This window comes from Aythya marila, assembly GCF_965140915.1.
Source record: "Aythya marila genome assembly, chromosome: 1".
Taxonomy (NCBI): domain Eukaryota; kingdom Metazoa; phylum Chordata; class Aves; order Anseriformes; family Anatidae; genus Aythya; species Aythya marila.
In genome coordinates, this window is record NC_139042.1 from 63,517,979 (window position 1) to 63,542,901 (window position 24,923).

Genomic DNA, 24,923 nt, shown 5'->3' on the forward strand with positions numbered 1-24,923 from the left:
GGCACTTGAGAATTCACAGTGATTAAAACAAAACTGCTTTGCCTAAGACAAAACGTAAGACACCAGCTATATAAAAGACTCTTCACTCGCGTTATTTTCTATCAGTATTACAACAGTGATGAGCGAGTTCAGTAGTACCTCAGACAGCAGAGACCTCAGCACATGGTTAACTTTGTTCACTGCTTGAAGTGCAATTTTTTTTTCCTTTGATATTCACAATGTTAAATCAGGCAATTCTCAGCGCACACAGTTAACACAGGCTCAGGTCTTTGCTGGACTGAAACTTGGATTCTGACTGGAAACTTATCTACGGTCTCACTTCGGGTACCCAAGTCTGTGCTGTGCCAGGTGGTATTGCTGTTAAAAAGAAACTTACAATATACTCGCGTATTACTGAGGTGGTGGTCTTACACAGCAAGATGTAAGGAGTTTATAGTACCAGCTGATAATATAAGAGCAGAACGTTTGCATTTTCCTCTCCCCCGGTCAACTCGCTAATCCTAGGATTTACGGACACGGGTTTCTGACCCAGAAGTCTGCCTTCAGAGAGGAAGGAGCACAGCTTTCAGACACCCCAGCGTTTCTCAACGCACCCGACTGCCCCTCGTTTCAGCGCCGAGGGCCCAGTCGAGGCAGCTGCCTCCTTGGCAGCCACCTGAGCCCTGCTGCACCGAGGGTTAAAGCGAGATGCTCGGGACCCATCTCCCCAGAGCACACGAGAGTCCGGAGGAGCCCCCGCCTGCAGCTGCCTCCCCTTCCACGCTACACCCCGGGGTCGCTGGTCCGTGCGCCCACCTCCCCAACCTCCTGCTCCCCGGCCCTATCCAAAGACGTTGGACTTCGGCCTGAGCTTGAACGAGGCTTTCAGGGATTTCTCCTCCTGCTCTTCCTCCTCGGTGTCCCCGCGGAAGGAGGGCGTGTTGTGGATGATCTGAGTCCTGAAGCGGATCTTGTTAAGCCGCGGCTTCATCCTCCCGCTGCCGGAGGCTTTCCTGGTCATCTCCTTGCCCTTGCCCGGCACCGCCGCCCCGTCAGTGCCCTCGGCTTCCTCCCCGGCGCTGTGGTGATGATGGTGGTGGTGGTGGTGGTGGGAGAGCCGGTAGCTCATCAGGTTGGACGGCAACACCTTGGAGAGCCTCCAGCGCCCGCTCCCGTTGCCGGCGGCCCCTTCCTCCTCCTCCTCCTCCTCCTCGTCGTCCAGGGCCCCCACCAGGCTCCGCATGTCGCCGGAGGTGCCCTGCTGCAGGTACTGCGCGGCCTTGCGCCCGCTGTAGTCGCGGATGTCCACGTCGGCGTCGTAGGCGCCCACCAGCAGCTTCACCACCTCGGTGTGGCCGTGCATGGCGGCGATGTGCAGCGCCGTGTGCCCGCCGCTGGTGCGGGCGTTGATGTCCACGGGCAGCCGGTGCCTCTGGGCGAAGTTGACCAAGGTGGCCAGCAGCTCCTGCCGCCCGTGCTTGGCCGCCCAGTGCAGCGCCGTGAAGCCGCTGATGAAGTCCCGCTTGCAGCACAGCGCCGGCTCGCAGCTCAGCAGCCCCTCCAGGCTCTCCCACCGCCCGTCCGAGGCCGACAGCATCCAGGCGTGCTCCAGCGGGTCCAGCGCCACCGACCCCGCCGCGCTGCCCTCCTCCTCGGCCGACGACGAGGCCACCGAGCCGCTGTCCGAGTCGCGGCCGCGCCCGGCGCCGCGCTTCAGCTGGGGCGAGCCGCCCCGCAGGCTCCTGCGGCCCCCGGGGGAGCCCCGGGCAGCCTCCTCCTCCTCCTCTTCATCCCCCTTCGCTGGATCAGGAGCAGGAGCAGGAGGAGGTGGTGCTGCTGCTGGTGGTGGTGGTGGTGGTGGTGCCCTGGGGGAGGGCGGCTCGCAGAAGCGGCGGCGGAGATGCACGTACTTGGCCCCGGTGCCGGGCTCCGGGCGGACAGTGGCCACGGCGTTGACCAGCTCCTTGAAGCGCTGCCGGGCTGCGGCTCGCTGCCCGGGCTCGGCGGGGTTGAGCCAGCCGCCGAAATGCTCCAGCAGCTCGGCGTTGCGCGCCCGCCCGCCCCGCTCCCGCAGGAACCGCACCACCGCCTCCTGCCGCAGCTCGCCGGGCTCCGCCATCTCATCTCACATCCTCCTCCTCCTCCTCCTCCTTTTCTCCTTTCTCCTCCTGCTGCTGCTGCTGCTCACGAGGGCGCGGCGGAGCCCGGCTTCCCCAGCCCCTCCTCCGGCCGGGAGGGAGCGGGGCGGGTTCCCCCATAGAGCCGCCCGCTCTCCCCCTCCGCCCCCCGGCCGCCGCTCCGCCCGTTGGGCGCCGCCTGCCCTGGGTCCCAGCCCCGGCAGGGGGTTGCCATCCTTCATTCCCCTCTCCCCTTCCCTCCTTCTTCTCTCCGTCCCCTCCTTTTGGGGCCATGGCCGCCCCCCGTGCCGGCCGGCAGCCGGTAAGTCCCCGCCGCGGTGCCCCTGGCAGCCGAAATTTGCCGGGGGGTGGAAGAGGAGGGCTGGAGGAGCTCGGTGGGGGCTCAGCTGGCGGACCCTGGGCTCCCAAGGGCTGCAGCATCGCTCCCCGTTTTGGGGGAGACACACGGGTTTCTGTGTGCCTGCAGCCGTGCCTCACTGCATGCCTGGTGACAGCGCAGAGCGGTTCTAGGTATTGCTAAGGGCAGGGGGATTTGGGTTGTTTGGGGAAAGAAGAGTGGTTTTCAGCTGGTCTTGTGTCTTGTGGTGGTGGGCAGGTGAAGGACCTGTCTCAGTGGTTATTGGCTTCGTCCCGGTGCCATGCTGCTGGCCTCGGGTACGCGGCACAGCTTGTGTGGGAGCTGGAGGAATGGAGAGCGGCCACCACTCCTTGGACATTTTCGTCCCTTGGAGCAGCTCCTATCCAGGCCACCGCTCTTTTGAAGTTTTCTTTCCTTGGAGCAGCTTGCATCCCAGCCAGTTTTCCTCCCTGTCTCTCTGTGACATAACCCAAGGGGCGGCGTAGAAGCAGGGGCTAAAGGAGGACCCGGTCTACCCTTGCTCCTGGTGCTGAAAGAATTATTCATCCTGCTATTGTCAGAGCCATCCACCCAGCTCCAGCTAACCTTCAGCTGGGGAATGAAGGGGCTTTGTTCATGTTCCCCCGCTTGCCCAAGACTTGGCTGTTGAGCGTAGATTGCTTTCCGTCAGAGTTCATGTTTGGAGAGGTGCATTTCACAGATACTGTCGTTAAGGCACGGATAAATCCTCTCGAGTGGCGGTATGATGTAGTGTGATGCATTAATTTCATGCTAGCTTTTTCTCTCCATACATCCATCCATCAATATAGCGACACTGAGAGTCACTGCTTCACGGGCTGGCTCTTGCTGGAGGAGGCCGGAAAGAAGAAAAGCCTAAGAGCTGAGGTTTAAGAAACATTACAAGATGCTTTTGTTGATTAATGTTTGCGTGAAGAGTGCAGAGAGAGGCGGTAAACCAGCTAAAGTGAGTGAGAGTGGGACTTGAGGCTTCCCTAGATCTGCTGAGGGATGCGTGGAGATGGAAAGCTTCACAGAGGAGAAAACTAAAACCAGAGGTGTAAGATAGGTCTGTAAGGGAGGGGAGTGATTTAGTCCTAGCTTTATAAGTAACGGAGACTGACATCAAATAAGATTTTCTAGTTTCACACACGCTGTGTAATTGTTAAAGTATTTCTTACTGTGTTGTGGGAAGGATTTTGTTTTCAGTCCTTTCACAAAAGAAATGCAAAATCACTCCCAGAATGCAGCCTGACCTTACCCTGTAAATCTATTTACAATCAGGCTACACAACGTCTGAGATGCAAGCATTCAGTACTTCCAATTCTTGAAATTTTGACTTCTGGGAAAGTTCTGGCAGCTATTGCTGCCGTACAACAGCACACAATGCTTGCCATTGACTAATTTAAAAGGAGGCGAAAGAGAAGGCCCTGCTGCAGTCAGATGCCTGCAGATAGCAGCTGCCATTCTCACATCCAGGACCAGCACTTTCTCATGAGGACAAGCAAGGTCTGCATCAGGGTGGCTGTGGTCGAGGGCTCTGGCTTGTATGCAGAGACTGAATTGCTGCTCTCCAGGAGAGAAACCCAGTGCTACAGCTGCAGCACACACAGCTGCGCCAGCACAGCCAGACCAGCATAAATCTTCAGAAGTGACAGCAGTCACGGTGTTAATGCTGAGTATTTTGCCTTATCGTGGTCATCTCAGAGGGCAACGGCAGATTTCGGTCCCTTTGTTTTTCTCCTTACCTTCAGCAAAGGAGGAACAGGTACAGCATGTGCTGGATTTTCAGGTTACTCAATCATGTGCTGGTGTAGAGAGGCCTTTGCGGTGTTTGCAAATGCATACGTTGCTGTCTGTGAACTCACCTCCTCACAACTGAAAAATGAGCAAGGTATTTCTGCATTTTTGCTTGTTTGTTCCTAAGTACCTTAAAATACAGTCCAGCAATTCTCTCCAGTAACAGCCTGCATGCTGTGCCTCCTGTTCTTTGCTGAGGAGGCTACAACTTTTTCCTCTACTTGGCCCAGGGGATTTCAGGGCATTTGTAGAGATTCTGCACTGCCTCAAGTCTTTTCAGACAGAAGCTTAGGACACAAATGTCACTTTTTTTTCTTTAAAGTTCCTTCTAAGATATTTCCATATATACATATATGTAAATAGAATCAGACATATATATGTGTGCATCAAGGAAATACTGTGGCAACCTATTATTTAAGGCAACATAATCTGTCTTGTGTGTTAAAGTGGGTTAGAAAAAAAAATTGTAGGTACAACAAAATAACATGTAAAAAGTCATTTGCAAGGGCTGCTAGGAGAATTCTGAGCTCATGGTATTTTGGACCAATCCCTAAAAAACTGCCTACAATTTTTGTCATATTGAATAAATTACTTGATAACTGTGAGTTAAATTAGTCAAATGAGTTTTCATTGAAGTGTCTTTTGGCCAATACTTTTTTTCCTATGGAAAGTTTTTGGAATGTGTTGTTTCATACTTGACTTGCTTTTGGTTTTATAGAATAGGCCAATGTATTCATTCTGTGTGATTTTAATGTATTTCCTTTCTTACTCTGCATCTCCATAGACTTTTCTTTCTGTATTTTTCTACCTCCCATATGTTTTTGGTTCCCTTCCTTCTGCGTTATTTTGCCAAGGTTTCCTTTCTGTTCCCGTCGTGCCGCCCGCCCGTGTGGTGTTACGGGCCTGGCTGGCCGGCATCTACTTCTATTTTCCCTCACGCTTCAGAGGGTGCTTTTCAGTGGTCTTTGCCCATGATTATATGGTTGGGCTGCGCATCTGGTTCTGCAGGAGGCTTATATAGGAGATCTACATATAGTCTGAGACCCATTTTTTATTTATTTTTAATATTAGCTTGGAGGGAGGCAGGTCTCCAAATCAGGACCGTAGGCCTCAGTGCTGTCATGTTTGCCTCATGGAGAACGGACATTGAAGGATACAAGGTCTTCTATATTGGCATGGCTGAGGCTTTGGCCCAGTTGAACTACACAATATTTCTTGGAAGTTTAACAGCCTAAATTAAGAGCTTTTACTGGGACATTTTTGGTGAAACTGGTTCCTGGAAAATCAATTGTCTTAGGACAGCTCTCTGAACAATTTAGGAGCAGTTAAAATCCTTAAAAAAAAAATTATGCATATTTAAAAATAGAAATAGATGCTGAATCTTTGTTTCTAGCTTTTCTTCAAATTTTACTATTAATATAGATTTTTGTTTTGTTTTGTTTTGTTTTTTTGTGTGTGTGTGTGTGTGTGCATCCTGCCAGAAGTCTTCCCATTGTAGGCATTGTAATCAAGTCAACTCTGCCCACTTTTTTTGGAACGACTTAATTAGGCTGTGCTTCTTACTGTCTGTCTGCAAAAGTGATTTCCATAGACCACGACTTTTCCTTTTCTGATCCTCCTTCAGCTTGTCAATCTCCTTTTTAAAACGTTAAAACACTTGAGCAAGACGTTTAAGCACGTTCTCATGATGGGTATAAGTAATACTCTCTCCCCTGCTTGCCATTCCTGCAGTCACGTAGCTGGTGGTTATAGACGTCCTCCTGCTGACGTTCTTGCTGCCAGGCCGTGTGGAGTTGGTGATGTGTGAGGTTTGGGGTGGAGGTGGTGGTGGTTTGTTGCTTTACAAAGTCATTACCTCTGGCAGAAGGAACTGGGAAGAGTGATCTTGTCATTAAGGGGTGCATGAGCTTTGTGTTCTTGTGGCCTTTCCTTTTATCGTCTCAGCTAACAGCTTTACCCTATACTCAGAGTAAAGATGACGTGGCTGGCTTGCCTCCCTCCCCTAGCCCAGGGCTGGAGATGGCCGTGTGTAAAACACTGCTGTTGTGTCGGGGAGGTTCATCTAAGCTCCTGGGGCTGTAATCCGCTTTTACAGCTTACCAGGGCTTTTCTGTCTGGTGTCAAGGTTTCGTCTGAACCGACAGAGCACTTGCGATACACTTCTGTATGTTTACATATCCAGAAAAACGGTTTTAATTTTCACTCCTAGCAGTGTGGTGTCATTAAATTAACTTTTATGTACCGAAGAAAGACATAAACGTGGTATTTTTAAGATACTGAATTTGAAATGTCTCAGAATATCTTGACAAATGCATCAGTACCTATCGCAGAAATTGTTACTCACTTTTCTGACTGAAATACATATCCATAAGAATTATCTTTGGGAGGAACTCCGAAATACAAATAAATTAAGCATCTTAGACCTCCAATATAAATTTTTAAATAGTGATAAATCCACATTGTTATAAACAGCCATAGTTTTCTAAGCTCAGCACAGAGAAGGCACCTTGTTTTGCAATTTTGTTATTTCCCTTTGTCCTCTGTTTCACAGAAATGCTGGCAAATTTTGAGATAAACAGCCAGTATAATAGTGGAATAACTAACTATTTTTTAGTTTTATTCCCAGAAAACGATACATTTGAGCTGAATTGCTAGATTGCAATTAATCTCTTTCTTCCTTTTGGAAATGAAATTTATGGAGGCAATGGCTATGAGGACTCCTGCCATCCGTTTTCCCACCTAGCCAGTATAGCACACACAGCTGAAAGACTGGTTTTCTATGTCTATGCAGTTTTTAATCCTGTCCTCATGTATTGTGGGTGATGCAGTATTTCTAATAACCTTTGGAAATGATCGGTAAGGTTGTGGCTTTTGTTGCTTTGCCTATGGATATTCAAGTGGACTTGAATGAAATTCGGTTCTTCTTGCTCTAGTGTTTTTATTTGTTTATTTGTTTGTTTTTGTGGAGAGTAACAAATGATTAGACAGCGATTTTGAGGGTAGCCCGACAGAATTTGGATTTGGGCTGGTGACACATGAAAGGGCTCCCTTCTGCAGTTATGCTGAGCCTCTTGTACTGTCTTTGGGTGTGGAGACCTAATGGCTGGCTTTAGGAGAGCTTATTTTGGTGGTGACAGGGGTTGTTTGAGTGTTAGACTGTGTAAGTGTGATTGCTCCCTGTCTATCACACTGAACTTGGCTTGTCTTGGATACTTGTCTTTAAATGATTAGGATGCTGCAGTCGTCAACACTTCTCTGCCCCTTTTAATAGTAATTTCCATATAGTAGAATACCTTGTGGAATTTTGTGTTCAGATGTGTTTTGAATGAATGTTTATTTTATTTCTCTTAAAACTGCACCCTTTGCTTACTCATATTTTTCGTCGTTATATTAGTCTAAATGGAGTTATCTGGCTATATCAGTCTAAAATTGGAGATCAGTGCAGTGTAGTCCCACATGAGAAGTCCTGTACAATACAAGAGGGTACCTATTTGCTGTAAGTGATGGCCACGTCCTTTTAGCAACACAAAGTCTGAAACTTTCTATGCATACCTGTTATAAAAGGTGGCACTTTGGGGGGCTTGTAAGTATTAAATGAAGATGTTTCTACTGTTGGCTATGCACGTATTCCCAGGAACCACTAATGGCATGTGGATTGGAAGCAGAAGAGACAGAATAGTATGGACCTGTCGCTTTTTACACATTTGATATGGAATGGTTCTTTAAAACCACAGTTTGTGTGTATGAACCAAGCAAGATACTTCCTTTTAATCTTAGGCATTTTTTGTATGGGCAATGCCTTGGTGTTGTGATGCAGGATTCCTAACATTTTAAACTGACTGCGCTCCTCTAGACATTTCTAATAATATATATTAGAGTTCTGGTGTGTACGGAAGGTGCTATTTTATCTAAATAATAATTGCTGTACCAGTTACTCAGAATGTAGTTACCATATACCTTCCTGTGATTATGGTCCCTTTTTTGAAATCTGCCTGTTAAGTTGTTTTAAAACGCTTTTTTCTTAATTTCTAAGAGCAAATAGTCTATAATCTACTGTTCTGTCTATGGTTTTCAATTTACATTTTTAGTTGGGCTTGTCTGCTTTATTTCATTCTTTTTTTTTTTTTCTTTCTAAAACATGGTCTTCATTTTTACACTGCGAATAGTCGTGAAGTAAGTCCAAGTATTTTCTCAAGTCATAGGATAAAGTTGACTTGATGGATTTTTTTTTCTGAACTTTTGCTTTTCTTGGTTCCTTGTAAATTGTAAGTGCTAGCTTACTACCAGAGTTCTTTTGTTGCCCTTACTAATTGCTTTGCAACTCACTTTGCTAATACATTTTTCAATATTTTATTAATTTAAAGCCATGTCATTAATATTTAATACATATTTCAATATTTTATTTTATTTAATAGCAAAATGATGGCTATCGATCCTTACCCTTGTCTGGTCATGTTGGTTTTGATAGTTTACCTGATCAGCTGGTTAACAAATCCATCAAGCAGGGCTTCTGCTTCAACATTCTTTGTATTGGTAAGTAATACATGGAGTTTTTAAGGTTTTGGTTGCAAACTATCCCTCTCCTAAGGAAGAGACTGAAATTTAAATCCGTTTGCAATGTTTAGTGTTTTCTTTAATATTAAACATGAACTATAATTCCACTCTTGCTCCAACTTTACTCATTTGTATAAATCCTTTGTTTTTATAGTTAGCATTTCAATTGGATATTTGTTTGTACTTTAAAAAAAATCACTAAAGTGTTTGGGCCATTCTGCTTATTCCTCATCAGCAGGTAAGTAGTACCTATCTCCTGCTTGTAGGATAAAAATTGAACAAAAGATATTTAGTGCTCATTGTAAAAAAGGGAATGTAGGCAACTGTTCTGTTCAGAGAAATTAGTTGACAATTTTTTGACAAATTTGTCAAGTTGTTGCAATAACACTTTATATACTTAGCAGGTATTTGATGTGCACCATTTCTACCCCACCCCTTCTGTTCAACCTCAGGAGAAACTGGAACTGGGAAGTCGACCTTAATAGACAGCCTGTTTAACACCAGTTTTGATGACCCTGTGTCAACTCATTTTCAGCCAAATGTAAGACTTCGAGCCCAGACATACGAACTCCATGAAAGCAATGTTCGTTTGAAACTAACCATTGTAAATACCGTGGGCTTTGGTGACCAGATAAACAAAGAAGATAGGTAAGTGTTGTCTTGTTTCCATGGTGAGCAGAAGTCTTGGTCTTCAATTCCAGTTTGATTTTTCTCCTTGCTTTGTGGTAAATATTTTTCTTAACGTACATTCCAAATACTTGGTTAACTGTTTTCTCTGTACACCAAAGCAGGCATGTTGTTCTTCTTGTCTAGGAAACAGGTTGAGAAATCAGCTGAACTCTGCTCCCTCTTTATGATACAGTATTTTATAAATACGTGTAAATAAAATGTGCGATAATGACTAGAGTTTCTTTTGGGGTGGAAGGGAGAAGGCCTACAGGGGTACTATTTAAACAACCAACTAGGTTATCAGGTACAGTACATTATACAGAATATATCTATAGTGGTTTTTCTTTTTTGTTTGTTTGTTTGTTTTAATTATTGGTGTATATTAAAGATGTCAGACTGGAAGGAACATCACATGGATTCCTGAAGGTATTTGTTCTTCTGTTGGACAGCTAAACTAAAAGATGTAGAGGTACAATGCTAGTTTTTTTCAGAACTTGTTTTTGAGTCTCTGCTTTTATGAATTGAAGATTTAAAAATATTGAACTACACTCCAGCAAATTTTCTTTCACCTTAATTGTAATGAGTTCTAGCAGTCCTTTGTGCTATATGAGTGCCTAAAAGGTGGTGATTATAAATGAAGGTTAGAGAGCCACGTTATGATTGTCATGAGATCTCTATTCTATGATATAATAAGGAAAATAGCTACTTCTAGAGAAATAGCTACTTCTAGAAACTTGGATGAATGCGATGTAAGTGGATATTAGTATAGATATTGGTGTTTATGCGTGTTGTATTGTAGGAAGCTGCCTTTTAACCCTTCTTTATTAATTTTGGATACAATAACTACTTTTGAATTTTGATCACATTTGATCTGGTTTACAAACTTTTTGTAGCAGCAGAACTGTGAGGGCATGCTGCTAGTGTGTCCAGCAACACTTTCTTCTTGAAAGCAGATTACAGTCATGTTTTAAGTAGGGTAAAGTTTACTTAAACTGTACTTAAATTGCAAATCAGATTTTCATTCTTCTCTCACGTTCCTCCTTTTCAATTTTTGTTTATTAAGAGCTCTCTCATGTACAGTACTTCATCTTCAGAAGATACTGGAAGTCCTATTTCTTGGTACTGGTAATTGCATGTTCTTTCTTTTCTTGTATTGTGTCTAAAGAGTTTCTTGCACCTTTCCTGTATCTAAGAGTCCTGCAGTTGCACAGCTTGATTGATGAAGTTTATAATACATCACTTGGGAAGACTGATAATAAGCAAAAGTAACTTTACATAGCTTTTTTTTTTCACTAGTAGTAGCTAGAGAATGTATTATCTATATTAGGTGCACGATTAATTTTTGAGTAGTCTCTCAGAAATTAGGATCACTCGGTACATTTAATTTTCTGACGTATTATGTAGATATATAGGCATGCTGTTTAATTGTAAAGTGAAAATCCACAAAAGAATACAAGAGGAATTCCTTTCTTAGCCTTGCTTAGCTTAGGAGTAGGTAATATCTGATTGCTAAATTTTATTTTATTTCTTGCAGCTATCAGCCAATAGTGGATTATATAGATGCCCAATTTGAAGCCTATCTCCAGGAGGAACTGAAAGTTAAACGTTCTTTGTTTAGCTACCATGATACTCGCATCCATGCCTGCCTCTATTTCATCTCACCTACAGGCCATTCCTTAAAAACTCTAGATTTGTTAACCATGAAAAGTCTAGACAGCAAGGTAAGACTTTGAAGCAGTTGTAAGGATTTGTCATATTTTTCGAATCATCTTGCAGCTTGTGGATGTGTTACCACGTCTTAATTGTATATCTGTGTGTTTGGTTTTGGCGTGTTTTTTTTGGTACTGGTGTACCTTAAGTTCAGAACCAATTAGTTCAGCAGGCAGTTTGAGGTTCGTCACCTAGTTATTTACAGATCAGAAAGACAGAGAGAGACATCCTCTTTAGGACAAGTTTAAAAATGAGAAACAGCAAGGTTTGAAAAAGAAAATAAATTTAAGTGTTCTTTTACTGAACCGTTAACATCTTAAAGTGATTGGACAGGGTACCACCCATGAGTGCTGTAATCCTTCTAATAAAGTTTGATTTTAGTACACTGTCGAAATTTGGGGCTGCTGAAATGTTGGCGTATAAAAAGCTTTGCAGACTGTGAAGAACCTTATTAAATATAACTGGATAGGCAAGTGCCATGAGCAGAGCACCTTGCTAGCCTGATTTTTATACAATACACTGCATTAATGTTTTAAACTTACATCTTGATTTCTGTGGAAAACTTTAAAATAGTATTTCCTAGTGTGTTTACTTGTACTTTCTAGATTCTTAAGATTCTTCCTGCTTGTATGAATTGGATGAAGCTAAATATTTAAGCCATCTTAAGAAGTATTATATCATTTGGTAGAAGACAGAAATTATCTATTAACTGTTGAAATCTTATGAAATTTGAAAACTTCGGTGTTTTTTCTGTTCCTATTGCCTTTTCCTTTGTGCTTTAATTTTACTCTGTTTTTACTGTTTGTGTGTGAGCCTTAAGTGTACATCTTAACCTGAAGACACCTACCAATATAGTTAAATGAATCTGCAAGGTGTTACGTGAAATCCTAATTTAGAACAATAGGGAAACGGGGAAAAAAAGTGATACTTTGTATTTCAGACAGAGTGATGATCAAAAAAGGCTAAATTTGGTTCTAGCAAACAGGGAAGTTAAGTGCATGGGTAAAATTTAACCTTTATCCTGGTGACTTTGTATGGTCATTTTAGTTAAACTTGGTTCTGCATTGCTATTGAATGTAGTAGTATCAGTTACTTCTTCACGGTGTGCATGCTTAAGTTCGTTCAGCAGCCAGTTCCCTGGATGAAGGAACTGATTTAAACTGAAAGCTAAAGATTTTTGCTTAGTTAGGGAACTGATCAAGCCGAAAAGTATCTGGCTCCTTGGACAGCTGCACTAATTTTAGTTCTGCCTGGAAGAGAGCAGCTGCAGGCATGGGGAAGATCTGGACTGCTGCTTTAGTTGCAGATGTAGATTTTTTTTTTAAATGCAGGATTAAAGTGATTTTGTATTAATGGCTTATAGCCTTCTAGCAAAATTCAGTTTTGTAGTAGTGGGAGTTGTAGCAGTGGAGAAAGCTGGAAGGAGTCAGTTGGTGTCCAAGTGAGCAGCAGGTGTAGAAGGGAGCACTGGGAGTTGGGGCACATCTGGACGTGGTCCAAATCAAAACCCTTTAAGCCTCCTGTTAGTACAGGTGTGTGCTTTCATTTCATGTTGTTCTTGGATGAAAGTGCTGAGATACTAATAATCAAGAAAACCTTAAGTGCTACAAGCAGAAATAAATCTTGCTTAACAGATTAAGAAAAAATAACTGTTTCTGTTGCTTATCTAAAGTCAGAGTAGTACTGCTTTTAAATTTTAATGACAGGTGTGATTTAACATCAATATTGATAGCTGGAATCAGTTTGCGGTGATCTTGCTTTCTTTTGTTACCTGCCTCCACAGCAGTCTTCCTCTGCCTTTCTTTGTCCAGCCAGTCCCTCCTAGGTGTGAGTGGTTTGTGTTCAGAAGACAGCATCAAGGTTAATTTCAGTTCAAGGATTCTCTCCCGTCCATTTTGAAAGCTACACAGTGGAAAACCTAAATCGACATACCTCGACTAATTTCGCTGGAGCTCTAAGTTTCTCTCGTTTATTCAATTTTAAGTTAATTCAGTTACCAAAAATAAAAAATAAAGCATTTTGATTTTGGATGTTTTACAGCATATGTGCTTAGGCTGCATATGCTGTGCCGTAGTCTTAGAAGTTGTACATTGTTGGTATACTTTCATCTTTCTGAAATTTTGCTTAAGACATTGAGAAGACTTATTTCACAACATTGAATCTCAGAATTGCCTCACCTGGATCGAGCTTTTAAATTGTAAATAAGGCATTTGCACTAGAAGAAACTGGGAAGGGAAGAGCCCCAGGGGCAGGAAAATAAAACAAGTGAGGACGAGAAACTTCTAGTTTAAGAAAAACAATGCTGGTTTTGTTGATACTGATTTTGAGAGATTTTTTTTTTTTTTTTCTGAAATTGAAACACCATTTGTTTTGTGCAGAGTTAGGGGGAGAGCACAAGATTTGGTTTCCTGAAATATTCCTGAAATATTGACATGCTAGGCCTTACACATACCTGCCTTGCAAGCACTTGTGAGCATAATCAGCTATGTTTCTAGGAGGGTTGTTTATTTGATTTAGTACTTAATACTTTTTTTTCTCTCCTCTTGACACAGTTCAGTCTTTTTTTTTTTTTTTATTTTATTTTTTTAAGTCTTTTTGTCTTATGGTCTCAGAAGAAATTACTGAATTGGGATTTGAAATTCCATGCTTAGGAATTTCCATTCAGACAGAATAGTCAGAACAATGAAAAGAATGTGTTTGTATATACTGGGGAGAGTTTCTTCCTCCTTTTTTTTGGTATCTATAATCAAGAAAGTATGCAAAGCTCTCAAATCTTCTGAAATCTGGAAGAATTGTTTGTATTGTTTCACCAGAATTTTGGACGTTGACTTTAATTCTTTGGAGCTTGTTAGGAAAAGTGCCTGCTTTGGACGTGATAATAGGAAGAGAATAGGTGCCAAATTATTCTTAAAAATACTGACTTACTGTCATAACCATTTTAGCAAAGAGGGCACTTTACAGCAGAAGGATTGCGTGCTGAATTCTGAATAATTACTGTAAAAACTTGTAGGCAAGATTGATTATCCAATCTCGGTCATTCCTGCCCTCAGCAGATGCTTGTGAAACTCACTGCTGTGTTAGGGGCTAGAGTAAGAGCTGTGGGTGACAGTGGTGAGATGAACAGGGTGTTGTACCTGAAATGAATGAGCCCAGGGAAGAGGCTGAGGGGTTGGCAGAGCTTGGTGTTAAGCTTCCTTTTCTGTGTGCATTTAAACTGTCAACTTTCATTTAACACCCAAACTACGTCCTCCAGTGCTATAAACTAAAAAAAAAAATCCATTTTTAACAGAGATATAAATACTTAATATCATTTTGGTAGTAGGTAGACGTTGCTGATCTTTTCTTTGAGTACTCCACTGTATGAGGTATGCCTCCTTCTTCTTTTCTCAGAGGCAATTATGAGGGAATATATTAGATAATGTGTCATTATTTTGTTAAGATGATGCCAATGAATAATTCTTTTTATGGTTTGTGAAGCTTTCTTTGGTTATTGTTGAAACTCATCAGATATTGATGGGAAAGTTTAGACTGAGGGGAAAGTTTTGAAGAGCTTATCACCAAACAATTACATTGATAAAAGTTGTCATCTCAAAACTGAAGTCTTACACATTCCATATAATGTGTGTCGTTAACAGGTGAACATTATACCAATTATAAGCAAAGCAGACAGCATTTCGAAAACAGAACTGCAGAAGTTCAAGAACAAACTCATGAGTGAATTACTTAGCAACGATGTCCAGATATACCAGTTCCCAACTGATGATGAAACCGTGTCTCAAGTTAATACCGTCATGAATGTAAGTAAATGGCACTGATATTTCAGTATTAAAGCATCACTCTCTAGTGATGATTCATGCCCATTCTTCCATGATTATTCTGAGGCTTATGGGTTTGTGCAGCAAGTTTGATACTTATTTTTCCTGTCCTTAAAAAGTTCCTGTGTTTTTGGGCTTCCCCTGCCCTCCCTCCCCCCAGTCATCTTGTCATCTTGTCCCTCTGCTGTTGATGTTGCTTGTTTTAGGAGACATTTTCTTTTCTGGCTCAGTAACAGAAAAGAGGATCTCTCTCAGAAATACTTTTCCTAGTTTATGGATAATTAAAACATAATTACTAGCATTAGTGGACAGATTGGATTTGCTCTTTTCTAAAGTGAAAGTTATCTTACATCTGTTATGGGAGATACTAAAATGCCTCACTTCTTCAGTTTTCTCTGGTCTTTATGATTTCAATTTTTTTTTTCCATTTGCCTTTTCCTTTTATCTGTTGCTGTCCTTCCAAATAAGGACAAATTATCTTTGGGAATTACTAAACTAGATATACTTTAGGCTTTTTTTACTGCTGTGCTTTCAGATTGTCCCAGTGGTACGCGCCAGGTAAAACCAAGCTTGTAAAGCTAGACTGGAGTATTTTGAGAACTCTGCCTGTATCTACTGTTCATCTGCATATGTTTGTATCTTATCCCAGCATGTACTCAAGTTTGAAAGCAGGAAGGAGGAACTGAGATGTGGAAGTATATGGCTCTGCAGCCCCAGCCTCCACCCCTTGTGCGAGGGACTCTGAACATCATTCAGAAACAGAGCCTTCTGTGGGCAGAGGTTGTTTTCTGATATTTAGGCAGTGTCATGCTTTTCTAAAGATTTTTTCCCAGTTAGTGACATGTTTTTATTAGGTCAGCTGTAGCAGGTCAGCACCCAGACAGGCAGCACCCAGTCCTGTATTTCTGGTCACTTGGCAGAGCCCATAGCAGTAACAGCATCTCAGGTCCAGACCTGTGATTGTCTCCTGGCTGATGCTGCTGATTCAAGCTCTGGTTGGGTACAAATCAGAGTGGCAGAGACATTTATTTACTGGTGATGCTCTTCCTGATTCAGCCCGGGACGGTGTTGGCCTACTTTGCTGTAAGGGCAGACCTGCTGGGTCAGGTTCCACCTGTTGTCCACCAGGATCTCCGTGTCTGTTTCTGCCAAGAGGCTTTCCAGACAGGCAGCTCTCAGCATCTGCTGGAGCATGGGGTTGTTCCTCCTGAGGAACAAGACTTGGCATTTCCTTTGCTTGAACATCACCAGGTTCCTGTCAGCCCATTTCTCCAGCCTGACGGGTTCCTCCGAATGGCAGCACAGCTGTCTGGTCTACCAGTCACTCCTCCTGGCTTTGTCAGTGTAACTTTTGAATGAGTGGGTTGCCTAGCAAAGAAGATCCCTTCAAAGTTTGAAGGGTTTGGCTCAAAACTGCCTTCTTCTGAAATGGTGTTGTGTCGTGTGTCCATCGTTCCCCCCCCCAGTTTATTTTCAAAGTGTTTGCTTTTCAGTTCTGACGTAAGAATGTGGAGAGATAAGGCCGTGTTGGTGTGACTTTTACAGGGTCACTTGCCATTTGCTGTAGTAGGAAGCACGGAAGAGGTGAAAATTGGAAACAAAATGGTGAAAGCTCGTCAGTACCCTTGGGGCATCGTACAAGGTAACTGAATTCTCAAAGGTGTTTTTATGTTTTTATATATTTTTTTATTTTTAAATTGTAGAATTCACTAATTTTAAAAGTGGCTGTTATTAGCCACTCATGTCATACAGATTGTATTTTGAGTAAACAGTTCAGGGAATTTAGTAATTAATATTTAATTACAGTAACTGGTGGTAGTTTCAACACTGATGCATCCCTGGAATCAAGTTGTGAGGTGGTATGTGTAATATTTAGGTAGGTTAGTATTGTGGCAGTGCCACCAGTGCTACCAAATGTTAAAATTTCATAGTTGCCAGAACAGAAGAGGAAAAAAGAGAGAAATTTGATTGTTGTTCAATTCAAATGGGAAATCAGGACATATTGGAACATGTTTACTGGTACTTACAGTTAGTGTTTCAATGTCTGTATTAGAAATTACAGGGAAGTCTAAGAGGTACAACAAATAGAGGTACCTTTTCCTGGAAGTATAGCTAGTAAACAAAATAAAAGGATCTCAATGCTATTTAAAATACATATTGATAATTTATATACTTGTATGTAATAATTACATTTCCCTCTTGTAACTGATTAGTGGAAAATGAGAACCACTGTGACTTCGTGAAGCTTCGTGAGATGCTTATTTGCACAAATATGGAAGACTTAAGAGAGCAGACTCATGCACGCCACTATGAGCGGTACAGGCGCTGCAGACTGGAGGAGATGGGCTTCAGAGACATTGGCCCTGAGAACAAACCAGTAAGGTAAAGGATTTTCGTGTACAGCACTGGCTTTCAGCTTTCATTCACTTTGCATTTGACTGTATCAATGCAATGCAGAACAAGGTTCATACTTGGTCTTCTAAGAGGTTAATACATACAAGGTTCATACAGTCCCTCTAAGAAAGAGAGTTTTTATGTATTTGCTTATTTTTTAATTGTAGTAAGTACATACATGTTCATTCAGTTGTCTTCACGGAGCAGGATATGGGATTGTATGAGCATTGCTTTTGCAGACGTATGAGCTAGTTGTATTTCTGAAATATATCTCTTATAGTAAACGTGAGGATTTTAATTTTCAGCGTGGAGGATGTTCATTTTCCTCAGGTACATACACCTTACGCCTTTTAAAATATTTTCACTGTACATTAGAATGCTGTTTTACTTTTTCTCTTGAGAATGTCTGATTCTGAGCAATGGTTTGGTTGGACTCAAAATTCAAAAGGAAATGAACCAAAAACGTTTGCAAAATCATTGGTTACACCGTTGACTTCCCACATTATCTGCAGTAATAACAAGTGTCTAGCCTTTTCAGGTCAAGAAGTCTCTTGCTAGCCTATAGGAAGTTATTAGAGGATTAGGGGTTAGAGACACTTGGTTGTTTCATGTAGTAAAGCTTTTTACAATCTCTATATCCAGTTTGTTTAATCTTTTATTTCAATTTCTGTCATCTCCCTTTTCCTTTTCCAACTTCCTTTGGTCATTTTATATGTAGGACTGTATTTTGCAAGTATGCCAGTTGTTAGCATGCTGATAGGGAAAAGCTGATGCTTCAGAAGTCTTCAAAGTCTTTATAATTTAGCAAAATGGTATTATTGCATAGTTATTTTGGAAAATACCCACTTAAACAAGACATGAAAACAAAATACGGATTTGCATTAAAAACAGTTTCTAGTGCTTTGAACCAGCAGGTTTTTTTACTTGTTTTACTTAGTGATCCAGACTGTCTTTACCCATTCTGTTCTGGTAAAAATGGATAGCTTCCCTCCAAATCACTGTTTTTAGTGGCTTAAATTCTTTGCTTTCACCTCTACTTCATGCAGAAGTTGTAAAGCAGTTGTAATTACTGTAACTCATAGTGTGTTGCAGCATTTTTTTCGCTTTGACTAGATCTAATTTATACATTTTTCAAAGAATTATAAATAAGAGTAATGTCGTGAAGGAATCGTCACTGGACTTAAGAAGGGAACAAATCCTTTTCATGAATGGAGGACCAAAGGTGACTGAGATTTAAAACCCACTGAAATTGACCATAAACATGTCTTTGGGTTTAAGAACATACACTAACAGCTGATATCTTACTTGCTTTATCCAGGGAAAGCCTTTCTATAGCTGTGTTTATAGCAGTATTGACTGCAGTACCTTTTGCTTTCCTGAACTTGAATTTCACAGTGTACAGCCATCTCAAGATAAGCGTTCTTAAATTATAAAAAATAACATGTACATTAAAGTACATTTTATGCCACAAATTCAAAAATTGTCTTTGCGACACCCCTAAGCAGTTGGCACTTTGTTTACAGTATAAAGTGGCAGGTTTGTATCAGAATGTCATAGTATTTTACACATCAGAAGTTGGTTTAGAAATAAATTCCTTCATGGAGTTAGAGAAAAGCTGAGTTCCCTCTCGTGTGTTGGTTTTTATGTAGGGCTCGCTATACATCAGTTTATTGAGAATGTTGGGGCAAGGCAGTGCTCTTAAGAAATTAGTTTTGGTGAAACGTATCTGTTGAAAATGTCGTTGTTTTGGAAGCATGAGAATAAACATGGCATAAGAATCTAGAAAAATTAACTTTTTCCCAGACTCACTGAGACAGGAAGAAACAAGTGGGACTGGATCGAGGATGTGTGGCATAGTGAATGGCATTGAGGTCTGACAGAAGGCATTTGGTCTTCTGGGAGAGAAACTTTATGATACCAAGAAAGGGAAGAGAATGCAGAGGATCTGTCTGTGGTGTGATTAGCAGACTAACATAGCCTAAGGTGCTTTATGGAGCTACCAATGAAACCTTCAAGTGTGATATCCTCAGCAGTGTGATAGAAAATGTCTCTTTCCACAGAGGAAGTTCAGTGGTTCCCATTTTGCTGACTTCTGGATTTCAATATCTTTCAGGATAGGGACTATCATGTTATTATAAGCAAATATGTACTATAGAACTCAATATTTATCTTATCTGTCCTCAAATATATTTACAATGTATGTATGGATTCTAAGAGCTTTAAAGTCTAGTTAATACACATAGCAGTGCATAACTGATTTTTAGAATTCCATGTCTCTTGTATAAATAATGGTCTAAATGCATATTGAAAAGTTGTATTTTATGCCTGTGATGTAGCTGCTTACATGCTAGATTTGGTCATCTGATTGGGTTGTTTTATGTAAATTTAGAAAATTTCTGCTAGACTTGAGTAATTGTTTTGGCAGCACTGGTGTTTGTAGCATTTGAGTAGCTAACATGCCCTACCTTTTTGCATATTGTGAAAAAAATACTTGTGGAGTTTCGGTACAACTCTTTTGGATTTAAAAGTAAAATAGTAATTTATTTATCCAAAACTGTATGCCAGTGCAACGCAAAACCAGTAATTCTTGGATTTTCAGGTACCTTGTGAGATAAGTTACAGACAGACGTCTGTAAAGCTTTTTGGTCCTACATGTGGAAAAAAAAAAGTTGCCAAGCTTTACTTTTCATGGGATGCTTGAAGTCTTTTATGTCCAGATGTATATCATATTTTCATGAAAGATGTGGAAAAAGATGTTTTCAGGATGCAATTGAAAATATATTTGCACCCTTATTTTTAGGTGTGAGGAGGGAAAATAAAGTCAGGAGCAGTCTGAACTGACTGTCTGGTGTACACTCTTAAAAATAACAAATCCATAATTCTATTTTTTTTTGTGTGTGTGAATTTGTGTCATACTAACTTTTGTTTATTTGCAACTGCATTCTAAAAATTAACTTATTTGTTAACCAGATTCCATGGAAATTAAAATTTGCACTATGTCAGTCTCTCTCTAATAACTTCTGAACCTGCTGTCCATTTTCCAGCTTCAGTTGGGTGCTAGTATTGGATGCTTCCAGGGGATTATCCAATTGATATTCTCACTGCAGGAAAAAATAAGACCTTGGATCTTGTCAGATGTCTTATGGAATTATTGGGAACTTGGCAGTATTGTAATACTACGAGAGGGTAATAGGTGATTCGGAAATACCTAAGAATAGTGCATGTGAAAGATCCATGAGGCTACTCACAATACCTAGGAAATCTGAAGGGATACTAATTATATAGTTAAAAAGGTGTAAAGATGTAGGTAGGACCTTAGAATCATTGCAGGAATAGTAGAATATAAAATATCATCCATCAGAATGTAGGCTATTAATTTTGCTGCTTTCAGGACACCTTGCTTATACTGGGATTTTTTCGAACCATTATATATTCAACTTAATGAATCAAATTCATATACTTTGCAAAAACAACAGGCAAAACTTTTTTTTTTTTTTTTTTTTTTTTTTTTAATGAAGAATTCAGTCATTTAGTGGGTATTATTCCAAAAGGTCATAAGAATTCCAGTCACATATTTACCATATCAGATTAAATTACAATATATGGTAAACCATTTTAAAAATTAACAATCCATCATATGATGCATCCCATCTAAGGCTAAACATAGTCATGTAGATATAATTTGGTTTCTGATCCATGAAAAGCAGCCAGTCAGCAACGAGCTTGGAAAGCATGTTACTGCAAAATTTGTGTAATGAAGTGAATGGATGGCAGAATACTTGGGGGATGATTTACGCATTTTGTGCATAACTTGATGGATGTAAAATCTAGGAATTTCTTCTATTATCGTCTTTTAATATGTAGGAAGGTTTGTGTTTCTTTGATCATGCTGGAATATAAAGAAAGACGTGTGTGTGTATGAATATATATGTGCCTAGGAAGCTTAGATGTTTGCAAGGGAGGAGAGGCTTACTACTGTTTAGAATTTGGACATTTTGTAAATCCATTTTTTAATCTAAGCTGTGTTGCCTAAGGGACGTGCTAGTGTTTAAAAAAGAAAAACGATATGCATGGGTCTACTGAAAAAAAGCCAATGATTGATATTCAGACTGTATGCTTGCGTGTTTGGATTCTCTGATATTAATTATTTTCTGTTTTAGTTGTTTTTCTGTGTTCAAGAGTACAATCTGTCCATTTTAAATGTCTCAGTTTCTCAGTATGTGAGCAACCATCTATATTTTGTGCTTTACTCCTCCCTAAAACTGGAATATTTGGACCTAGCAGTTCCCCAACAAAAACATGTTGATTTTCAGTCTGTTTTGAGGATGATGAGAGAAAAACAGGAAGGATTCAATCACATGAGTAAGTTCATGTGGAGAGGAAAATTGATATGATTCTAGCCGTATTTTCTATGTGGTGCTTAGGGATGGGATTTAGTGGGTGATATTGGTGGTAGAGGGATGGTTGAACCAGATGATCTCGGAGGGCTTTTCCAACCCTAATGATTCTGTGATTCTAGGAAAGGAAACCACCGTATTTGAAAGGCCATCAGTCTTCTTCCTCGAGAAGTCTCTTGGGAATGGAGATCATCTGACCAGCTGTTGATGTTTGCATTTGAGCTAAACATTTTATCTTCCTTATGGCAACACTGAACCCCATCTAAAATACACGCTTTTCAAGTCCCTGTTGGGAAAACAGTAATATTTTGACCTACCACATCCTAAGTGTTGCTTTATATCAACACAGGTCATCCACTGAGTCAAGGGACTCCTAACAGTACCTGCCACTAGTTAACTTTTTAGTTGATTTTTTTTTCTAGTTAATTTTTTTTTTTGGTATACTTTAACTGATACTGGAACTCTACACAGAACGTTCCAAGTGCATTTTTCAAAATTGACAATTATTTTAAATGAACAAACTGTAAAACATTGGTTGAATATCTCTGTTATCCAAAGCTCACAAAGCACACAACAGTTGGTTTCCACCAAGAGCTGAATTTGCTTCGGTTAGAGTCTTTATTTATGAACAGATCATGTCTGATTTGCATCTTTATCTTTAGGCATCTATGTTCTAAGTCTTACACAGATAGGAAAACTGTATGTCACAGCTTTGCTTCTGTAGAAAGGTAGGTGGTAGTGCTGTTACGAGCTATGTAATGGGTTAGTGAGGCGTATGCTTTCTTCACAAACAGGGGGTAGCGTATAAAATTATAGGGGTCCAACCAAGAAGAGTGAGAGGATACATGAATTCGTTTGCCATAATGTGCTGTATGAGAAACAGTGAGACCAATCTTCAGGTAAACTGAAAAGTGTTTCACTGCAAGTAGTGTATGTGCTAACGTTGAAAAGATCCTGTTGGCTTAAAATCTGGTGAGCTATTTCCACCTCCCATCCCTGCTGCTAAAACCAAAGACTCTTTAGGTCTTTATCTTGCTGACATGCCAAACACAAGGTTCTTTAATTTTCTCGGTGCTTTCCAAAACAATTCAGTTGAGGAGGAGGGGGATTTAAAAGTACATTTTTCTTTCTCACATTCTTTGAACATGTAATTTGATTATTTAGTAAATCCAGAGTCTGCAATATTAAGATGTTACTAATATCATGGCAGCTCCTTTACTGATTTTACCTGATAAGCTAGCTTAGACTGAGTCTAAAAATGTGCACATACTGAAATAAAGGTGCAATTGCAGCATGTTGCTTTTTTTTTCTTTTTTTTTTTTCTTTATTGCACTTGAAAGCAGTCTGTTTGCTAGCAGAACTGACACATAGTGAGACTTAGCATTTGAATATCCAGTACTGAGGCTTTATTGTTAGTGCATATGCTGTCTAAACTCAAAGATAGTGTGAATTAATATACCTGTGTGAAAACCATGCCCTTGTTTTCAAGTAGTAGATACAACTTCAGGATGACCTAAATTAGTTCACAGCTGATTTAAAAAACAAAACAGAAAGTTGTTCTTCTGAACCTGCTTAGTTGCGATTTGTGGCTCAAATAATGTAGGGTAGGAAACGTGCTTTGACTTTGTAATCATAGAAAACGTTAAGGCTGCATGTGCTATTTCAAGATGATTTCTGCCTCTCTTTGTTTATATTTTTAATAAAACTATGTAACTTGGGGATTAGGAAATTGTCCGGTCATCATAAGTTTAAATAAATAAGAGATATTTCATCTTGCTGTTGCTCCAAATTATTAAGCTTTTAGATGTCCTGTTTCATAAGTCCTTCTATTTAAGAACCCTTTCCATAAAAATTGTAAAAAAAAATAAAGAATGAGACTTAAAAATGGGTACAAAAGTGTGTGTATAATGCATTTAAATTTAAATTAATATATTAATACTATAAAGCAGTTAAAAGTATTTTATATTTTTATGTATAAAACATATATTTACATCAGAATGAAAGACATGAGATGCCTGGCAAAGGAATAGCAACTCAAGATAACTGAGAAAGGCTGACTAGTCAGCCTTCAGGAAGTGTTGAATGCTATACAAGAATAGCCCCAGAATAAAGAGAATATTATCAATATTTTGATGCTTTTGTAAGCCCTACAAGGCACTGAGGAGAGCCTTTTGGTTTTATAATAACAATCACAGCTCTGATCCACCAGTTCTGCTTTTGTGGAATTGTGATTTGAAGAAGTTGTGTGGTAAATGTTTTGTTGGAGGACTTGCATCACTACATAGGCATGCTTTTCAAATGTAGCCTGCTCTTTGGGGTATGAATTACATCTGTACACAGGCTGTATTCTTTTTTACCCGAGAAGAACAACTTGCCTGTCTCCACAGTGCTGATAGAAAGTTGTGGTGTGTACCTAGAAAATACCAAATCTGTGGTAGTATTTGTATAAATTATCAACACATTTTAATGTACTATGATATGCTTTGATACAAAAGAAGTTTCTCAATTTCAAGTGCCTGTTTTTCAAAGGAAAGAAAATTGTCTTGCATGTTGGTGTCTAGTAGAGCAAGTTTAGAAAAAATTGGAAGAAAGGAATAAGATGCTGAAAATACGCACTGATGTCAATGTGAGACCTCTCAATTATTTTTCAATGGTCTTGGGAATCTGGAGAGGTCCCAGTTGACTGGAAGCTGGCAGGTGTTGTCCCAGTTTTCAAGAACAGCAAGAAAGAAGATCCTGGTAATCACAGGCCGGTCAGTCTAAACTTCAGTGCCTGTTAAAATTATGGAGAAGATTATTCTGGGAGTTTCTGAAAAACACTTGAAAGACAACGCAGTCCTTGGTCACAGCCAGCACAGGTTTACAAGTCCTGTTTAACAAACCTAATTTCCTTTTATAAGAAGGTTACCCATCTAGTTGACCAAGGGAAGCCAGTTGATGTAATCTTTTTGGAATTCAGCAGAGCTTTTGGTACTGTTTCTGACAGCATCCTTCTGGACAAAACGTCCAGCATACGGCTAGACAAGTGCATAATATGATGGGTGAATAACCAGTGTGCTGTGTTAATGCTCTAGATGTGTTGTTTTTGTAACATCCTATTTAAAGACTGAGG

At 40.6% G+C, this 24,923-nt stretch overlaps 2 protein-coding genes across 4 annotated transcripts in view; one reads left to right on the top strand and one right to left on the bottom strand.

Moving 5' to 3' along the window:
• Window positions 1-697: 697 nt before the first annotated feature.
• SOWAHC (sosondowah ankyrin repeat domain family member C) lies at window positions 698-2,124 on the bottom strand. Its single transcript, XM_082762476.1, has one exon. The coding sequence runs from the start codon at window positions 2,096-2,098 to the stop codon at window positions 821-823; it is 1,278 nt and encodes a 425-aa protein (XP_082618602.1). The 5' UTR covers window positions 2,099-2,124; the 3' UTR covers window positions 698-820.
• A 170-nt stretch (window positions 2,125-2,294) lies between these two features.
• SEPTIN10 (septin 10) overlaps window positions 2,295-24,923 on the top strand; it is a 28,518-nt gene continuing 5,889 nt past the window's right edge. For all 3 annotated transcript variants that reach the window (XM_082762447.1, XM_082762449.1, XM_082762448.1), the window contains exons 1-7: window positions 2,295-2,418; window positions 8,688-8,805; window positions 9,279-9,474; window positions 11,030-11,216; window positions 14,841-15,002; window positions 16,566-16,662; window positions 17,234-17,402. In XM_082762447.1, coding sequence (XP_082618573.1) covers window positions 2,389-2,418; window positions 8,688-8,805; window positions 9,279-9,474; window positions 11,030-11,216; window positions 14,841-15,002; window positions 16,566-16,662; window positions 17,234-17,402 — 959 coding nt within the window. In that variant the 5' untranslated portion in view covers window positions 2,295-2,388. The remainder of the gene's footprint in view (window positions 2,419-8,687; window positions 8,806-9,278; window positions 9,475-11,029; window positions 11,217-14,840; window positions 15,003-16,565; window positions 16,663-17,233; window positions 17,403-24,923) is intronic.

Bases quoted from the DNA above. Each gene is read 5' to 3' on its own strand.
- SOWAHC (XM_082762476.1), bottom strand. From the start codon at position 2,098: ATGGCGGAGCCCGGCGAGCTGCGGCAGGAGGCGGTGGTGCGGTTCCTG.